Source organism: Gymnogyps californianus, chromosome 24 (genome assembly GCF_018139145.2).
Source record: "Gymnogyps californianus isolate 813 chromosome 24, ASM1813914v2, whole genome shotgun sequence".
Lineage (NCBI taxonomy): Eukaryota > Metazoa > Chordata > Aves > Accipitriformes > Cathartidae > Gymnogyps > Gymnogyps californianus.
In genome coordinates this window covers 1,027,767-1,044,809 of record NC_059494.1, presented here as the reverse complement: position 1 = coordinate 1,044,809, position 17,043 = coordinate 1,027,767, and the positions used below count along the sequence as shown (strand labels likewise).

Below are 17,043 nucleotides of genomic sequence, written 5' to 3'. Positions count from 1 at the left end.
TCATTGGAAACACGTTACCTGGAGCTGTCTGCTCTGACACCCAGCACCACCGCGCACACACGCTCCAATCCCACACCGGCCAGAAGAGGATCCACTGCTAAGATTACACTTACGGACATGATTCCAAAGTTAGAAGCAAAAAGGTCAAATTTCTTGGCCTTAACTAAGGATCTTTCTTTAAAAAAAGGAAAAGAAAAAGAGCCTCTCAGGCCTTTTTTTTATTTCCCCCTCCCAATAGAAAAGTTGCATAGTAACATTAAATTCACAACATTTGTGTTTGGGAATTGTACCATAATTCATAGCGAGTAACTGAAAAGAGAAGCTGTGATACGTCATGATTTATCGAGCATAAACACTGATCCTTTGCCAGCAAAAAAAAAAAAAAAAAAAAAAAAGAAGTTACCCTTAGACTGGAGGAAATGAGAATAACCATGACTACAGCAGGAATAACCTCCTAAAAGCAGTTTCTGCAGTATGTCTACAGAGAAATTCTTCTGTAGTTTCAGAACTGCAGCAGAAAAATCTGAGGACAAGCTGCAAAGGGTTAAAACACATCAGAAACATTTAGACCTTGTGCATTTTTCTAATAGCAGATGAAGCAGAAATGGACAAAAAGCCTTCAGGGCTCAAAAAAACCCCCAAACTATTCTATAGATTTAAAAATAGATTTATTTTTTCTGAAGGGGATAAGTTGCGGGGGCAGGGGGGGAAGCTCTTGGAGAACATGAGCAGAATGTCAGTCTCGCTTGCCGGCTGCTCCCCGGAGCCGGGAGAGGAGGCTGTCATCTCCACGCTGCCACCTGAGCGGGACCGGGGAGGTGTCGGGAGGAGAAACACCCTTCCACCATCCCCGGGCCCACAGTCCTAACGCTGGCTTCAGGCCAGACCCGATTTCGCTCCTCGTACATTCACATTAGGAATGAGATATTTTTAAAATTGCTCTTACACAGCCTGTTTTCTAGCTTTTTTTCCCCTCTTTCTGTAGAATGAAAATAAAACAAAGCAGGAGTTACTGAGGTTTCTCAGCTTTTACAGCTTCTTAAAAGTCCATTAAAAAAAATATATCTTTAACTGCAAATTCGGAAGCGTTTTCAGTTATACAGAACCAACACAGGCTGGAGTACTTTAAAACTTTTTCTTGTCTGTTAGAAGGAAGGGGGAAAAACATAAAATAAATTACGAAAAAACCATAATCCTTAACTAAATTTCCTGTTTTGTGTCTCAGCATTAACACTGTGCCCGAATTTCCTCCTTTTTTTTTTTTTTTAACGTCACAGCCAATCCCTACCCACCCATTTAACAAAAAACTAATCCAAAACTCCTGCAGATTTCAAGCATGTTCAAGTTTGAAACATCAGCTGAATTCATAACTCATTCCCAGGAAAAATCCAGCTCCTACACCCCTTAAAACAAAGATTAAACATACTTCAGCTGAAGAACTGCTCCTCTCGCACAACAGCCGCTTGCGCTGAACACCACCAGCATCAAGAATTAGCTGTGGATCACTCTATTCAGCCTTTTCAAACAAATTCGATGTCATGACCACTTTTAGCTGGTTTTTAAGTTAGTTGGTGGCTTTTCAGGTATTTTGGAGGAGCAGCAGCAGGAAGGACAACAGCAGTCGGCACAATTGCGCAATACAAAGAACATTTTAAAGCGTTTATCGAATTGATGGGTTCACTGGAGAGAAAATTTACGTACGAGAAACTTGAGACTGTTGTGAGCAACTTTCACTTTCAGAAATAGTGTTTAAAATGAAAACACGGTTGTGTTGCACAATGGCCTACTTGTTCTGGTATTTTAATAAAGGGCCTTTTAGCAGAACGAAGCAGAAGCGAGCAGATGACAACAGGGGACTCTTACATGTGACAGCAGTAAAATCTGTATGGCTGGAGCTAACGCCGAGGGACGGAGCAGAGCCGTCTGAAGCAAACTGCCCATTGCTTACACACGTACAAGGCCACCAAAACCAGACGCTTCCAGCTGGTACCCAAAAGCAAGGTCTGGCTCTTCCAGTTCTCTGTACTCCGTAAGTTCCAGCAATTTGTTTTTAAATACAAACTAAGTGGGTGAATCTAAGACAAATTAATTTTTAAAAAAAGCGCTCTCCAGTTTTGCTGGTTTGTCCTTATTGCGACGATGGTCAGACCACACAGCAGGAGGGAACTGGATTTACATTTTCTTTTACTTTTGTTCGCTTCCCAATTTAATTTCTTCTACATTCTGCACATCAAGCTAGGAAACCCATAACAGCGAAAGATAATATATCACATAATCTGGCAACAGGCGAGAAGAACTAACCGACACACACTGTCCAGAGAAGTCAGAGACGCTACAACTGTGAAATTCTGAAACTCGCTATATGCACAGGATCCCACGGAAGGATTTCTGGTCCGTGGCTAAACCAATTAAGTAATCTGAGTGATATTTGAGCAGTTATAGAGAGCTTTCCACCTCAAAGTTCAACTATTAGACCTTTGCATCTCAATTCCTTTGACTTCTCATAAAGATGGGGAAACCAACACTGGATCTACCAGCCACCCAAGCAAACCAGCGCCGTAGCCACAGCGGGTACCTGACTTCAAACCATACCCGCTGTTACGTTGGTAGAGATGCAGTATCTTATAAAACCCTTTTTCCTCTCGCTCTACCCTCCCTGTGCAAGAATCCTCAAACCATTACAAACCTTTACCCTGCTTTTTATGCAGCCATCATTTTTGGGTCATCCACCCACGGCCTTCCTACAGCACAGCAGGATTGCCGTCCCTCTCCCCAGCTTCACTGCTACCCACAGCGTTTGGAAGAGCAGCTAGCAAACTCTTGCAAGTTCAGAGCTGCGTTGGGGTCTACAGACTCAAGACAACCGAACTACCTGATCTTTCCAAGCCGAGCTAATCTTCACAGCTGAAAGAGCAGGAAGGTGATTTTTTTTTTTTAAGTGACAGCTCGAGTTCTGCCGTTCACCACCTCCTCCCGAAGACGTCAGAAAAAAACTTCCCCCAGCCGCTGGCGAGTGGACAAGCGGCTACTTCAAGCCCTACACAAACCAGAGCATTCTAAGGGCAATTAGTTAGGCGCTGGCGCTTGGCCAGCCCCACAGCTCCGCAGACTAACCGCTGCGCTAACGGGACGACTTCTGGCAGGGAGAGCCACGATTCCCCGTCACTGACAGCAACAACTTCTACTGCCTTACTCGCACACAAGGAAGAGGAGAACAGCAGTTACCAGCAATAAAAATCGGCGTTTTCCGAAGGGCAGAGTGTCTAGTTCCTCTGGAGCCAAGTCCAGGGACAAGCAGCAGGATGGCAGGTCGGGAGCCGGGCACTGGCCTCGTTACGCTAACGAACTTCAGGGCACGACAACCTCCCAGCGCATGAGGTAGGGCAGAGCAGTTATCTCCATTTTGCAGATAAGGAAATAAGGCAGGAAGGCAGAAGTTGGGCAGGCCACAGGGGAAGTGTGATGAGCAGAGGACAAACCTACGTCTCCCGAGTCACACGCTCCTCTCCCGGCCACTGAATTATTCTTCTTGCCCGTTTGAACCAAGAGAAGTCAGTCTCCTGGTGTGCTGCCATTCCCCTACCTTCAAAGAGGGATAATGCCTTCCTAAGATAACTCTCGATTTCAAAAAGCATTAATTACCTTAAGTAATACCAGTTAAATACTATATCCAGGGATAAGATGGATACAGAAGGAAAACTGGTAGATACGTTGAAATGTGCCTCCTGTGTAAATCATTAAAATCCACAACAATACTCCAGCCACACAAAAGAGCTATTTCCATTTGTTTCACAGCTACAGATGGCAGAAGAAAACCTCTCAGACAATAAGCTCTATTTAAACATATTGATCCAGCTTTTTTGGTGCGTTTTCCCCCATACTGGCTATAACCAGCACATGATAAACGGTGCTACGTAGTCACAGAGCTCCCGTGCATTTGCTTTATGATCATGCAGCTGACTTGGAACCCAAACCAGCAGCGATCAGCTCACCTGCCTGCACACAATGGGATGTCCCACACAGCAGAAAAGATAAAGACATGCAAAACCTCTAAAGGATGAAGGTCTGACTTCAGTACTACGTGCTTGAGAAGCAAGTAGTCTCTGAAAAGCAGTATGTTAAGAAAACCAAGCAATTACCTAAAAGGCCTCAAGTTTACTTACAGACTCGGAATAAATATCAAGTTACTGACTTCTGTGGTCTACCACAACCCAGCTTTTCTCCTGGTAGTAATCACCGCAGTTGTACTTGTCCGGGTCAGTTTTACAAGAAGCCCACAGCTATAAACAAACCTGAAGGTTGTCAGTTTTCCCCCCAAAAAACCCAAAACCTATTAAAGATAATTCAGCACCTTAAAAGCCACAATAACTTCTTGCCTCATTTACAAGCAGTAACAGAGAACGTATCTTAGAGCAGAATGCAGCTCTATCACAGTCCATTTGGCTTTTATTTAAGGCCACACCTGATGGCGATGGCCCAGTACAGAGGTAAATCCCATTCACCTGCTCCAGCACTGTCGAAGAAAATGAGCTGCAGAGATCAGGTACCCAGCTCCAGCTCCCGAACCAGGCACCGTGACACCTTCCAGTCCCTGCTTACCTACACACACGACTTCCCTTCCTTAACCTCCGAAAGGACACCTGGCTTTTCATTCCACACTTCTACTTAGAAATGAGGAGAAGACAGATTTCTCTCTTTGTCTGCGGCACCCACTTATCTCCTCTACTCCGCTCTACCTCAGTAATACAGAAAATCCAGATACTGCAGCTACTCCTCCTTTATATAACCCGTACACTACAATTCCCTAATGCCTCCAAAGTACTGCCCAGAACGGGCAGGTTACCATTACTATCCTTCACCAGCCATCAACTCCTCCAGCTATTTTCCCCTTCTCTCCACAACCTCTCTACATCAACCCACCGTTAACTCACGCACAGAAAAAAAACAAGTAGATTATGTGATATCAGACCTTCTCACAAGCTTCCCAACCTCCTTTTATACCCCAAAAGAGGGTCTAGACCCATTCCCCGTTAAGTCACCCAACTTCCAAATCAAGCTGGCGCTGAACTGTGTCTCTCATTGATTACAATTACCCCCTCTCACCTCATCCACCCAAAAGCCCGAGACACCCCGCTGCCCCCCACCTCCGTCACAACAGCTCCTTTCACCCAACACCCTCCCGCTGCAGCTCACCCAAAGACCTCGGGGACCCCACCACAATACAGCACAGCCCCCCTCTCTGCATCCATCCCCAAACACACCCCCAGATCGCCTCCTCACGCTGATCCTCATGCAGAAATTATACCCCCCGGCCCACCAGCGCCCTGTGATCCCCATCAGATACTCTCTCAGCTGCTCATCCCTGTCCTTCACCCCTCCACCACAAGCTCCAGCACCCCCAGGGCCCTCCTTGCCTCCCCCCAGGGCCTCTTAAACCCCACCCCAGCCCACCCTCCTACCCCCAGCCTCCCCCTCTGACCTGCCCAGGGGTTCCCCTTCTCCCAGCCCTGTACCCCAGGACCCCAGCACCCTCCTAACCCCGTCACTCCAGCCCAACTCACCCCTCGTACCCCACGGGATTCCCAGCACCCCCAGGGCCTCCCAACCCCTCCACCCCCGGGGCCAGCACCCTCCCCAGCCCCCAGCACCCCCCTCCACCAGCCCAGGCGCCCCTCACTGCCAGCCCCAAACCCTCACGGCCCCAGCACCCCCACAGCCCCCTCACCCTACCACCTCTGACCCCAGCCCCCCTTTGGCCCCCAGCCCCCGCCCTGTGGCCCCCTCACCCCCAACTCCTTCACCTGCAGCCCCAGGATCCCCCCCGGCCCCTCAGGACCCTCACTCCCATCCCCATCGCCTCGCTCGCCCCCACCGCCCCTCTCGCCCTGCTCAGGGCCCCCCTCACGACCCTCCCCGAGCCGCCCCGGGCGCGCCTCACCCAGCCCCGCCAGGCCCCGCCGCCCGGGCCGCAGCGGGCCGCGAGGGGCCCCGGGCAGGGCCGGGCCGGGCTGAGCTGGGCTGTGCTGGGGGCTCCGCCAGGCCGCGGCCTGCGCTGGCCGTCCCCACCCGCTCGCTGGAGATCGCCCCCCCCCCCCCAACTCCCCCCGCCAGTCCCGGCGGCGCGGGCGGCTCCTCACCGGTCTCGGCGGGGCCGGGGCACCGAGGGGCGGAGGAGCGGAGCCGCCGCCTCAGACACCAGCGCCGCCGCGCAACGCACCCTGCTGCCCAGCCCCGGCCGGGCGCGGGCAGAGCTGGCCCCGCCCCTTCACCCGACTGGCAGCGCCTCCCGCCAATGGGCGCTGGCGCCGCGGGGCGCTCAGGGGGCGGCCCGGCGGGGAGGAGGGGCTGGGTGCGGCCGCCAGGTTCGGTTGTGACGGCGGCGCGGAGGGAGGGCGGTGAAGGGGCGGGGCCGGTGGCGGAGCGGCGGGCTTGACAGCCAGTCAGCGTGCGGGGCGGGGGAAAGGGCGGCCGCCGGTAAATATCTTATTAATATTAATGAGCGGGTCGCTGCGGGGAGGGGGCGCGCGCTGCGGCGGCACGTGGCGCCCGGGGCGCGAGGCACCGGGACCCCCCGCAGCCCCGGGATCCCCGGGACCCCCCCCCCCGGTTCCTCCCGGATCCCCCGGTCTGCTCCGCCCCCCAGAGCCCTCAGTGCAGCCTGGTCGTGCCCCCGCGAGACCCCAGGGCACCCCCAAAAAAATCGGGGTGCTGCGCTGCCCGCTGTCCCTGCAGCCCTGCCCAGCCCCGGGGTGGGGACACGCGGTGGGGGCGATGCTCCACGGGCACCCCCGGCCGCGGCGTTATCCCCCACCATGCAGCACGGCCGGCCGGGTGGGCTGTAACGGGCCTGTGGTGGGGGGCACGGCACGCGGAGTGTCCCGGCACTGCCACGGCAGAGCCTGGCACGGGACCTCATCTCCTGGACGCAGCCCAGGGAACCCGCGCGTGGCCTCGCCCCCGGGTCCCCTCCTGCCACTGCCTCCCGTGCCCACCTGGGACCCCCGACGGCTGCGTGGCCGCTGGTCCCTGGCCAGCCGGGGAGAGGAAGAGCCGCAGGACGCCGCTGCCGGGTCCCCTCCTTGCTCTGAGCCGCCCATCGCTTTAAACCTCCCCTTCCCTTTCCAGCACGGGGGGGCAGAGCCGCTGGCCGGCCTGGAAACCCCCTCCGCCACCCTGCTGCGGGACTCGGGGTGCCCCAAACCCCCCGAGCTCCCCGGGCAGAGCCTTTCCAGCCCGGGGGCAGCAGTGCCCGGCAGCCCATGGGGTGGGGGCGAGAGGATGGGGCCATGCCCCTGGGCAGAGCCCCCCACCCTGCTGTCCCCCCCGGCTCTCCCCACTGCTCTGGCCCCAGGTGCAGCAGTCCTGGGGCTGCTCTAGCTTACACTGGGACAGGGTGGGCTCTGCCCAGCCCTGCGTGCCAGGGGGCTGCAGCCCCGGTCTCCCCCCGCCCCGGGCCCCAGCGGAGCTGCTCTCCCTGTGCAGCAAGGGGAAAATCCAGGGGGATGAATCAGCAGCGGGCGGGAGTCACGCTGGCGGCGCCGGGGGAGCAGGAAATCACGCTCCCCGGCCCGGCTCGGCCGTGAATCGAGGCTTTGATTCCCCCAGCTGCCGCCGGCACAGGGCGAGCGTGGCCGGCCGGGTCCCGGTGGTGCCTGGCTCCCGGCTGCAGTGCCAGTGGGGCGAGGGGGGCCTGGTGTCCCCCACGGGAGTCACCATGGGAGGATGGAGCCACGTCCCCGGGGCAGGAGGGGCTGCAGCCATTGCTCCCTGGCAGCGCTTCCCAGCACATCCCAGTGCTGTGCCGGCCTGCGGCACGGCCACACCAGTATGCACCAGTTGCAGCTCCAATCCCAGCGTGAACTGAGATGGAGAAATGCCAGGTCTGGGCTGTCCCCGCCGGCTCCCCCCACCCCGGGGGGACGTGGCCCCGCTGCCGGGCGCACGCCAGCCCTCGCCGGCGGCTGTGCCGAGGCTGGGCTGAAAACCCAATAATCCTGTTAGCGGGAAGAAGGCTGATTTTTCTCCTAATCCAGTTTGCTCCCATATGCCCTCGCCCGCGGTGTTATAAGCCACTTCAGCCGCAGATGGGGCTGCACCGGGCACACGCCGGGGCGCGGGGGGAACCCCCCCAGCTTTGGGCCGGCGCCTCGAGGGGTGCAAGGGCCACGAGCGCTGCCAGGAGCCTCCCGCTGCCGCCCTCCATGGGAGGGGGACACGAGGGACCACGTCCCACCCAGCCACCAGCTCCTGGCGTGATGCATGGTGCCAGGAGCTGTTTTGGGTCCCAAATGCTGGATTTGTGGTTTTTAAGCATTTTTACGGCCGCGAGCTGCAGCGACGGCTCCTCATCGGCTGGGGGAGCGACGGGAAACGGCTGCACCGCGGCTCATCCCGCCACTTGCTAATTAACGCTCAGGAACGGCTTGTTTAAAACCCCGGGCCCGGGGGAAGCGCCAGGCGCCCTGCGAGGATCATCCACCTCGATCCTGCGCCGCTGCCTGGCCGGGCTCCCGGCTGCGGGTTTTGGGGGGCTCAGGGTGCCCCCGGCCCGGGTGGTCTGACGGCTGCTGCGTGCCAGGCTTGGGCATGGGGGGGCTGCGGTGGTCAGAGCCACCCAGACCCTCCTGGGAGCAAGTGGCCTTCTCTGAGAGCAAGAGCATCCCTAGGGACATCCCAAGGGACATCCTGATGGACATCCCAAGGAGCACCATGAGGGACATCCCCCGGAGCATCTCAAGGGACACCCCACGCTGCAGCAGGACCGTGGTCCCCCCAGAGAGCCTCTCCTGCTCCGTGGTGACTCGACGGGCACGGGTCCCCATCTGCACTGGCCAGGGTGGGGGGACAGTGGGGGGACAGAAGGGGGGGACAGAGGTGGGGACGGGAGACCCGGGAATGGCGGGGCAGAGGTTTTCCGTCCCCAAGCTGAAGGCGTTGCAGAGCCGCTGTAAACACCGGGGCTGTCTCGGTGCAGGAGACCTGAGTTTTGGTGTGACAGTGCCCAGGGGGGCCGCCCCCCCTCTCCGCAGCCCCGGGGGGGCCCTGGGGGTCCCAGTGGGTGGGGACCAGCACCAAGCGTCCCTGCACCCACGTGTGTCCGTCCCACCCTCCTGCCCTGGTGCCCACCAAAGGTCCCGGCTGCCCCCAGCCCACGGGAGGGACGTGGGGACAGGAGCGGTTCCCATGGTCCAGTGCCAGGGAGCCGTGACATCCCTGTGGAGCCGCGACATCCCTGCGGAGCTGCGACATCCCTGCGGAGCTGCGACTGTCCCCACGGAGCTCTGAGCGTCCCCAGGGACCTGTGACTATCCCGGCGGAGCTGTGGCCAACCCACGGAGCCGTGACTGTCCCCAGGGACCTGTGACTATCCTGGCGGAGCCACAGCCATCCCGGCAGAGCCGTGACCATCCCCACTGAGCCGTGACCATCCCCACAGAGCTGTGATGTCCCCACGGAGCCGTGATGTCCCCACGGAGCCGTGCCCTTGCCAAGGCCCTTGCAGCCTGCGGCAGCCCCGCTCCCCCCGCCGCCCCCCCGCCCGCGCCCGCGTGCCCACGCGGCTCCCGCGCCCGGGGAGCAGATGGTTTCCATGGCAACAGGCATGATGACGCACGCACCGCGCTCCCACCCCCTCCCCACGGGGACGCCAGCCTGCGCTGGCAGCGAGGGGTGGGGGGCACCCACCGGCGGCGGGGGGCTGCCGGGGCGCACGGTCATGCAGGCACACACGTGTGCACACGGTATGGCACGTGCGTGCACGCGGTATGTGCATGTGCATTGGCGCAGATGCTCGTACATGCGTGCGTGTGCTTGCGCGTGCACCGTGTGCCCGCACCTGTGCATGCACACCGTCACGCGTGCAGATGTGCACACGCGTGCCCACACCTGCGCACGCATGCACATGCACGCACCCCCATCCCTCCTTTCACCCCCTTCGGGCCGAGCCGTGGCCCCCCCCCCCCACCCCGCGTGGTCCCGAGCCCCCGGCCGGGTGCTGCTCCGCGGGGACGCAGGAGCATTTCTCATCTCTTTATTGAAGGAAGACTATTTCTAGAATAAAGGCTACATCGTAACGTCACCTTGTCCCCTGGGCGCTCGGGTCGTGTTGTAAAAAGCCGGGGATGCGGGGAGCTGGGCGCAGCGCGGGGGCCCAGCCTGCCCGGGGACACCCCCTCGGGGACACCCCCTCGGGGACAGCCCCAGGGGCCCCAGCGAAGGGAGAGCGGGGCCGGAGCGAGGGGACAAACCCCGCTGGGATGAGGGGCTGGTGACAGCGCGGGGGGGCCCCGCTCCGGCTGGGGGGGGGGGAACAAGCAGGGCTGCACCAGAGCTGGGGGGGTATTGGGGGTCCCCGGGGTGTGGGGCCAGGCCACCCCATAGCAGGGACTCTGCGGGAGCGGAGGGATGCTGACTGCCGGCGGGGCACTGCGGCAGGGAGCAGCAGTGCCCATCACCGCGGCATCGGGGCTCATCCTGTGCGGGAAGGGGGCAGCGGGGGGTTTGAGGTGGAGGGGGGGGTGCCCGGCTGGCGGCGGGGCCGGGGGTCTCCCGCCGGAGCTCACCAGGATTGTGCTGGGTCAGGACCTCCCTCGGACCCGATGCTTTGTGCTTGGGCTGGCGGCTCCGGGCTGCGGCACCGGGACGGGCTGGGGGCTCGGGGCTGCGGGGACAGGAGGGGCCACGGTGCCAGGACGGGGCTGGGGGCTCGGGGACAGCGGGCACCGTGCGGGGGCTGCTCCCGCCCCGGGCTCTGCCTGCAGGAGCAGAGCGCTATGGCGTGGGGACGGGGGCGCGGGGGGGGGGCCTGGGACGCGTGTGACTGTCCCCAAGGGTGACACCGACACCCCCACGTTGCACCGTCCTTCCCACCCACGAGGACCGACGTGGGCTCCCCCGCCGGGGAGGGGACGGGGACGGGGACCGGCCGGTGCCGCCGGTTGTGCCGCAGAGCGTGTGGGTGGGGGTGCGTGCGTCCGTGTGCTCCCCGGCGGTGCCCGGCCGCGTGTCCCCGGTCCCGTTGTGCCGGGTGCGGGGCGGTCGAGCATCCCTCAGCTCGGTGGGACGCCCCGTCTTCGCCCCCAGACCTGGGGCGAGCGCAGCCCACGCCGCCGGTGCGCCGCGGCGTCCCCGCACAGTCACAGTGATGGCACGGAGGACGAGGGGACGGCCCCGCTGCGATGCCACGTCCAGCCGTGGGGGGGGAGAGGGGGGGACCAGAGGGGGGTGCGGGCCAGTCCGGGGCTCTACATGATGCTGCACTTCCCCTTGATTTTGTCTGTCCTCTTCTGCTTGCTGGAGCGCTTCCCGTCGATGGTGAGGCTCACGTTCCTCCTCTTCTCCAGGTTCAGCAGCTCCTGGAAGAGCTCCTTGACGTTGTAGTTCATCTTGGCCGAGGTCTCCATGAAGGCGCATTTCCACTCCTTGGCCATGGCCTCCCCCTCCCGGCTCTCCACCTCCCGCTGCGTCTCGTCGCACTTGTTGCCCACCAGCATGATGGGGATGCTCTCCACGCTGCCCTTGATCTGCACGATCTGCTGGTAGATGGGCTTCAGCTCCTCCAGGGACTGCTTGCTGGTGACGGAGAAGACGAGGATGAAGGCATGGCCCTTGGAGATGGAGAGGCGCTGCATGGCCGGGAACTGGTGGCTGCCCGTGGTGTCGGTGATCTGCAGGGTACAGACGCTCTTGTCGCAGCTGATGACCTGGCGGTAGGTGTCCTCGATGGTGGGGATGTAGGTGTCCCGGAAGGTCCCCTTCACGAAGCGCAGCACCAGCGAGCTCTTGCCCACGCCGCCGGCGCCGAACACCACCACCCGGTAGTCGTTGCTCTGCTCCGGCATCTTGCCCCGGAGATGCTGCCGCCGCTGCAAGGGAGAGGGCAGAGGGAGGCGTCACGCCGGGAGCGGGGGCTTTGGGATGGACCGCTCTGGGGGGAGAATGGGGCAGCCCCCCCCCCCCCGACCCCAGCTCGCAGCCCCCCCTGCTCCAACCAAACCAACGCAACTGGGGGGTCCCGGCCCCCCCTGTGCCCTTGAGATGCCCTTGCCGGGCGGCCGGGGCAGGACGGCACTCGCCACCCGCCTGGGGTGCAGCAGCATTTGCTATTTTTACCAGCCGCCCGCTGTGGCCATATGGCTGAGCCGCGGCCACCGGCACAGCAGCTGCGGCCGAGGCTGCCGGGGCAGCGTGCTGGGGGGGACGGACACACATGCCAGGCGCCCGTGGGACCCCCAGAGCCCCCGGGGAACAGCAGGAGCAGCCCTGTGGGGCAGCCGCCAGCCCAGCGGGGACCCGGTGGCACTCGGAGCCCCCAACCGGGCTCTCCCACGTGCGGCTGCTGCGGCTGCTGAGTACGGAGGTGCCATTTCACACACAGACCGCGGCGCCTGCCACGCTGCCCAGTGCCCTGCCACCCCCTGCCACCCCACACTGTGCCCTGCCACCCAGTGCCACCCTGTCCTACCCCGTGCCATGCCGCCCTGTGCCATGCCGCCCCGTGCCATCCCTCTGCTCCGGTGAGGCAGTGGGGAGCAGAGAGACGTGGGCACCGGGGGAGAGCGTGGCACGGCTGTGGGCTCGTGGCCTGCAGGCTCGGAGACCCCCGTGGCCGCCCTCACGCTGCCAAACCTCAGTGCCCGCTCGCAGGGGATGCACGGGCCCAGGCAGGGTCCCCGCTTGTGCCCCCCCCCGAGCGATGCAGCCCCGGGGTGTGAAACGAGGGGGCACGAAGAGCTGGCGACGCTGAGCCCCAGGCTGGGCATCGCCTCGGCCAGGCCCTGCCTCAGTTTCCCTGCTGCAGGACAGGAATGGCAGCATCAGCTCTGCCCCATGAGGTGCCCCCGGCGCACGCGGGAGCACCACGGAGCCTCGGGGCCGTTAAACCTGCCGTGGGACGGGGTTTCCGAAAGGTGCCCTGCCAACGGCGACGAGCGGGGAGGGAGGGGGCCCCTGGGCGCTGCTTCAGGCAGATGCTGGAGGGGGTCAGGTCTGTCCCCAGCCCGCTCCGCTCCCGCCACCCTCCACCTCAATTTAGGGACCAACAGACCTGGAAGAGGGGGACAGCAAAGCACCTCAGGCAGCCCTGTGCCGGCGGCCGCCCCGGGCACCGCAGCTCCCTCATCCCCGGGCGCCGCTGGGGGAACCAGCCCCTTCCCACGGCCGCTGCATCCCCACCCCGCGGCACCGGCGGGTCCGGATCCCGCAAGCAGCCCCGATACCCCGGCACGTCCCCAAACACCCGGCCAGGGGCTGGTGCCTGGAGAGCCAGGCGAGCAAGGGGGTTTGGAGCTGGGGAAGGAGCCCATCACCGCGGCCTCGGGCACCCAAGGAGCTCGACCCATCGTGGGCTCCCCGGGCACAGGGCAGAAAAACGCTCCTTGGATCCCACCATGTCGGAAGCGTCGCGGGTACACGGAGGCCGGGGCCGGAGCAGGGGCCGTGGCTGAGCCGCTGCGTGGGAACGCCAAACCTCGGCCGGGGCTGGCGATGCTCCTGCCCGTTCCACCTGCCCACGGCGCAGCCGAAAGCACCCCCGGCCTCACGGCCACGGCGTGGGGTGCTGGGGCCGAGGGACTGGGCTGGACGGGCCTTCACGGCGCCCGGGGGGTGCCCAGCGGCCCCGTGGCCTGTGCCCAGCAGCGCCCCAACCCCAAACAGCCCTCTGCGACTGCGGGTCCGGACCACGGCCTCCCCTCGGGGCACAGCCCGGGCCTGATCCTGCCGGGGGGGGGGGGGGGGCTCTGCACCCCCCCCTCCCCAGCACCCCCCAGCATCCTCCCACTCGGACCCCCAGCACTGGGGGAGACAAACAGCCGGTGGGGGGGTCTGGGGGTCGGGATGGAGGGCAGGGCAGGGGCAGGGTGGAGATGGAGGAGCAGAGGCAGGGGCGGGACGGAGGTGGGGGGCAGGAGAAGGGGCAGGAGAAGGGGCAGGATGGCGGGCAGGGGCAGGGATCAGGGTCCCACCGCCCCGGGCCGGGGTCCCGGCCCCGCTCCCCAGCCGTGCCCTGCCCTTGGCGGGCGTACCCCCCGGTCCCCGTCCCCCCCCGCCGGTGGCGGCTTCCCCCGGTTCCCCGCCGCGCCGGTCGCATTGCGGTGCCCGCCGCCTCACCGTGTCCTGCCCGGGATCCGCCCTTGGCTGCGGGCTGCGCGGCGGCCTCAGCGCATGGCCCGGCCCGGGGCGGTCCCGGCGCGGCGGCTCCGGTCCGCCCGGTGCGGCGGGGCTCGGTTCGGTGCGGCGGGGCTCGGCCCGGCTCGGCGCGGTGCGGCGGGGCCGGCTCGGCACGGCACGGCACGGCTCGGCTCGGCTCGGCACGGCTCGGTGCGGTGCGGCCGCCGCAGAGCCGATCCCGCCCCGCCGCCGGCCCCGCCCGCCGCGCCCGCCCCGCCCGGGGCCGCCGGACCCCCGGGCCCAGCCCCGGGCGGCGCCGGGACGGGGCGGCGGCAGCGGCAGCGGCGGGGCCAGGCGGGACCGGGATGGGGACAGACGGACAGGGACAGACGGGATGGGGATGCACGGACAGGGACACACGGAGAGGGACGGGGACGCAGGGGGATGGGGACAGGGACAGACGGACAGGGATGGGGACAGGGACAGGGATGGGGACAGGGACACATGGACAGGGACAGATGGTCAGGGACGGGGACAGGGACACACACATAGGGACAGACGGACAGGGATGGGGACAGGGACACACGGACAGGGATAGATGGACAGGGATGGGGACACACGGACAGGGATGGGGACAGGGACACATGGACAGGGATAGATGGACAGGGATGGGGACACACGGACAGGGATGGGGACAGGGACACAGGGATAGATGGTCAGGGACAGGGACACACGGACAGGGACACACGAACAGGGACAGATGGACAGGGATGGGGACACATGGGGATGGGGACACACGAACAGGGATGGGGACAGACAGACAGGGATACATCAGGATGGGGATGCACGGACAGAGACACATGGACAGGGATACATGGGGATGAGGACACACGGACAGGGACAGACGGACAGGGATACACGGGGATGAGGACACACGGACAGGCATGTGGACACATGGACAGGGACCACACATGGACACGGGTACAGGTGGGGACACAGACACACATGAAGAGGAACACGGATGCACAGCCCAGGGACACATGGATGGGACAGAGACCCACCGATGGTGACAAGGGGACACAGGGACACACAGACAGGACAGACGGATGCCAACACCCCAAGCTGGCAGGGCATAGGCAGTGGCAGGGTGGGGGTGGCCCGGGCAGCGGCGTCTGGCTTTGGGGACACGGCTGCCTGCGCTGCCACCGTGCCACGCCAGCACGGGCCCGGGAGCCCGCGCAGGGGCACCACGGGGGCTCTGTCACCAACCACAGCGTCCCCTCCCTGGGCACCACGGGGTCAGGAGCCCCAAAACCCCGGGGGGGGGGACAGACCCTGGCTGGGGGCAGAGCTGCTCCTCACAGCAGCACCCAGGCTACAATCCCCCTGCGAGGGGACACGCTGGGTGGGGGGTCCTCGGGTGGCACTCGGGGTGGGGGGGGCCATGGGACCCCCAGCCCGCTTCCCGCTGCAGCTGAGCAGGATTGGGGCCTGAGCAGCTTAGCGGCACGGGCTCAAGGGCCGACCGTCCCCGGCGAGGCCGCACCGCAGAGGGGCCGGCTCCCGCTCCGAGGGTCCTGCAGCCGAGGCGCAGCCCCCCAGAGCCGCGGGGCTCTGCTGCCGGAGGAAAGCCGGCTCTCTGCCTCACCGCCGGCACGGGGGACATGGGGGGACTGGAGCTTGAGGTGACCGCGGGCCCCGGGAGCTCGAAGGTCCCTGCCACGGTCGGGGCCTGCCGGCGCTGGGGACCGCGGCCGGGGGCTGCCAGCCCGGCGAAGGGGCCGCTGCCAGGCCGGGCTGCGTGACTCACGCTCACTCCTGAGCGGCAGCAATTAAAATCCGCAGCTGCTATTAATAGCTGCCGGCGGAGGAGCGGGGCCGTGGCGCGGCACCCACGCGGCTGTCAACGCGCATCCCATTGAGAAGCGCTGCCGGGCCCAGCGGGATCGGGGGGGCCATGGCCGCCTCTCCCCCGGGCCCTGTGGGGGACACCAGCCTTCCCCCTCGGGGACAGGGCCCGGGCCGGCAGCCGCAGCCCCCCTCCCGATGAAAAGCCACCCTGCCGGGCAGCCCCCCCCATCCCTGCAGTCCCCCCCGCAGCGTTATTAGCCCGACCGATACTACTCGTTAGAGGAAATGAATGAGTTTTCTTGATCATTTTAGCTGCGGCTCCTCCTCCGTTTCATTCAGTCCCCAGCTCCCTGCCAAGCCTTACGCAACGGGGACGCTGCCGGCTGCGCCGGGGCGGCTGCACACGCAGGGCTGAATCACGCCGACACCGAGCGGGCTGTGAGAAGGGAAGGGCCGGAGGGTCCTGGCCCTGTGCTCCCCCTCTGAGCTTGGCACAGCTCTGGGGGGGGGTCCGGCTGGCAGCCCCATGCTGCCGCCCAGCCGGGGGTTTGCCTGCCGGGGGGCTTAGCCCACCTCAGGGATGTACACGTGCGCCTGCCGCGTGATCCGGGCACCGAGCAGCCGGCAGAGCGACGGGGGGCTTCAAATAAACAAGTGACACACAGGGGAGAAAGCCAGAGCCTTTATTGGGAGCAGCAGATCGGGCTCGTCCTTCTCCGCTCCTAAACCAACCCAGGAGTGCCGGGACTCTGCCGCTCACAGGTGAATAAACCACCCCCCACCCCCCCCAGGCACGGGGGAGCACCCCCAGGGCGGCGGGAAGAGGGGTGACAGCTCTGTGTCTCACGGCACTTCACCCCCCCCTCCCTGCTCCCCCAGCCAGCCCCCATCCCAAACTCCACCAGAAGAAGAAAGGGGTGTAAGATGGAGGCTCCAGCCCGTTCCCCGCACTGTCACCCCGACCCCGGCCACAGGGACCGCCGGGGGATCCCCGATCCCTGCTCATGTCAGCGGATCCCTGCTGATCTGTTGGGTGCTGGTTAAGAAATCTCCTCCCATCAACAGCTCATCGTGGCTTTAGTA

At 63.4% G+C, this 17,043-nt stretch overlaps 2 protein-coding genes across 3 annotated transcripts in view; both read right to left on the bottom strand.

The window, feature by feature from the left end:
- The window catches only part of GNG7 (G protein subunit gamma 7), a 75,660-nt gene extending 69,466 nt beyond the window's left edge, over nt 1–6,194 (bottom strand). For both annotated transcript variants that reach the window (XR_007767681.1, XM_050910603.1), the window contains exon 1: nt 6,138–6,194. The gene's annotated coding sequence lies outside the window, so the exon portion shown is untranslated. The remainder of the gene's footprint in view (nt 1–6,137) is intronic.
- Nucleotides 6,195–10,809: 4,615 nt separating this feature from the next.
- Nucleotides 10,810–14,150, bottom strand: DIRAS1 (DIRAS family GTPase 1). The gene is made up of 2 exons (XM_050910598.1): nt 14,110–14,150; nt 10,810–11,864 (listed from the first exon to the last, which is right to left on the bottom strand). Exon 2 carries the CDS (start codon nt 11,838–11,840, stop codon nt 11,244–11,246), a length of 597 nt encoding a protein of 198 aa, XP_050766555.1. The 5' UTR covers nt 11,841–11,864; nt 14,110–14,150; the 3' UTR covers nt 10,810–11,243.
- Nucleotides 14,151–17,043: the final 2,893 nt, after the last annotated feature.

Bases quoted from the DNA above. Each gene is read 5' to 3' on its own strand.
- DIRAS1 (XM_050910598.1), bottom strand. From the start codon at position 11,840: ATGCCGGAGCAGAGCAACGACTACCGGGTGGTGGTGTTCGGCGCCGGC.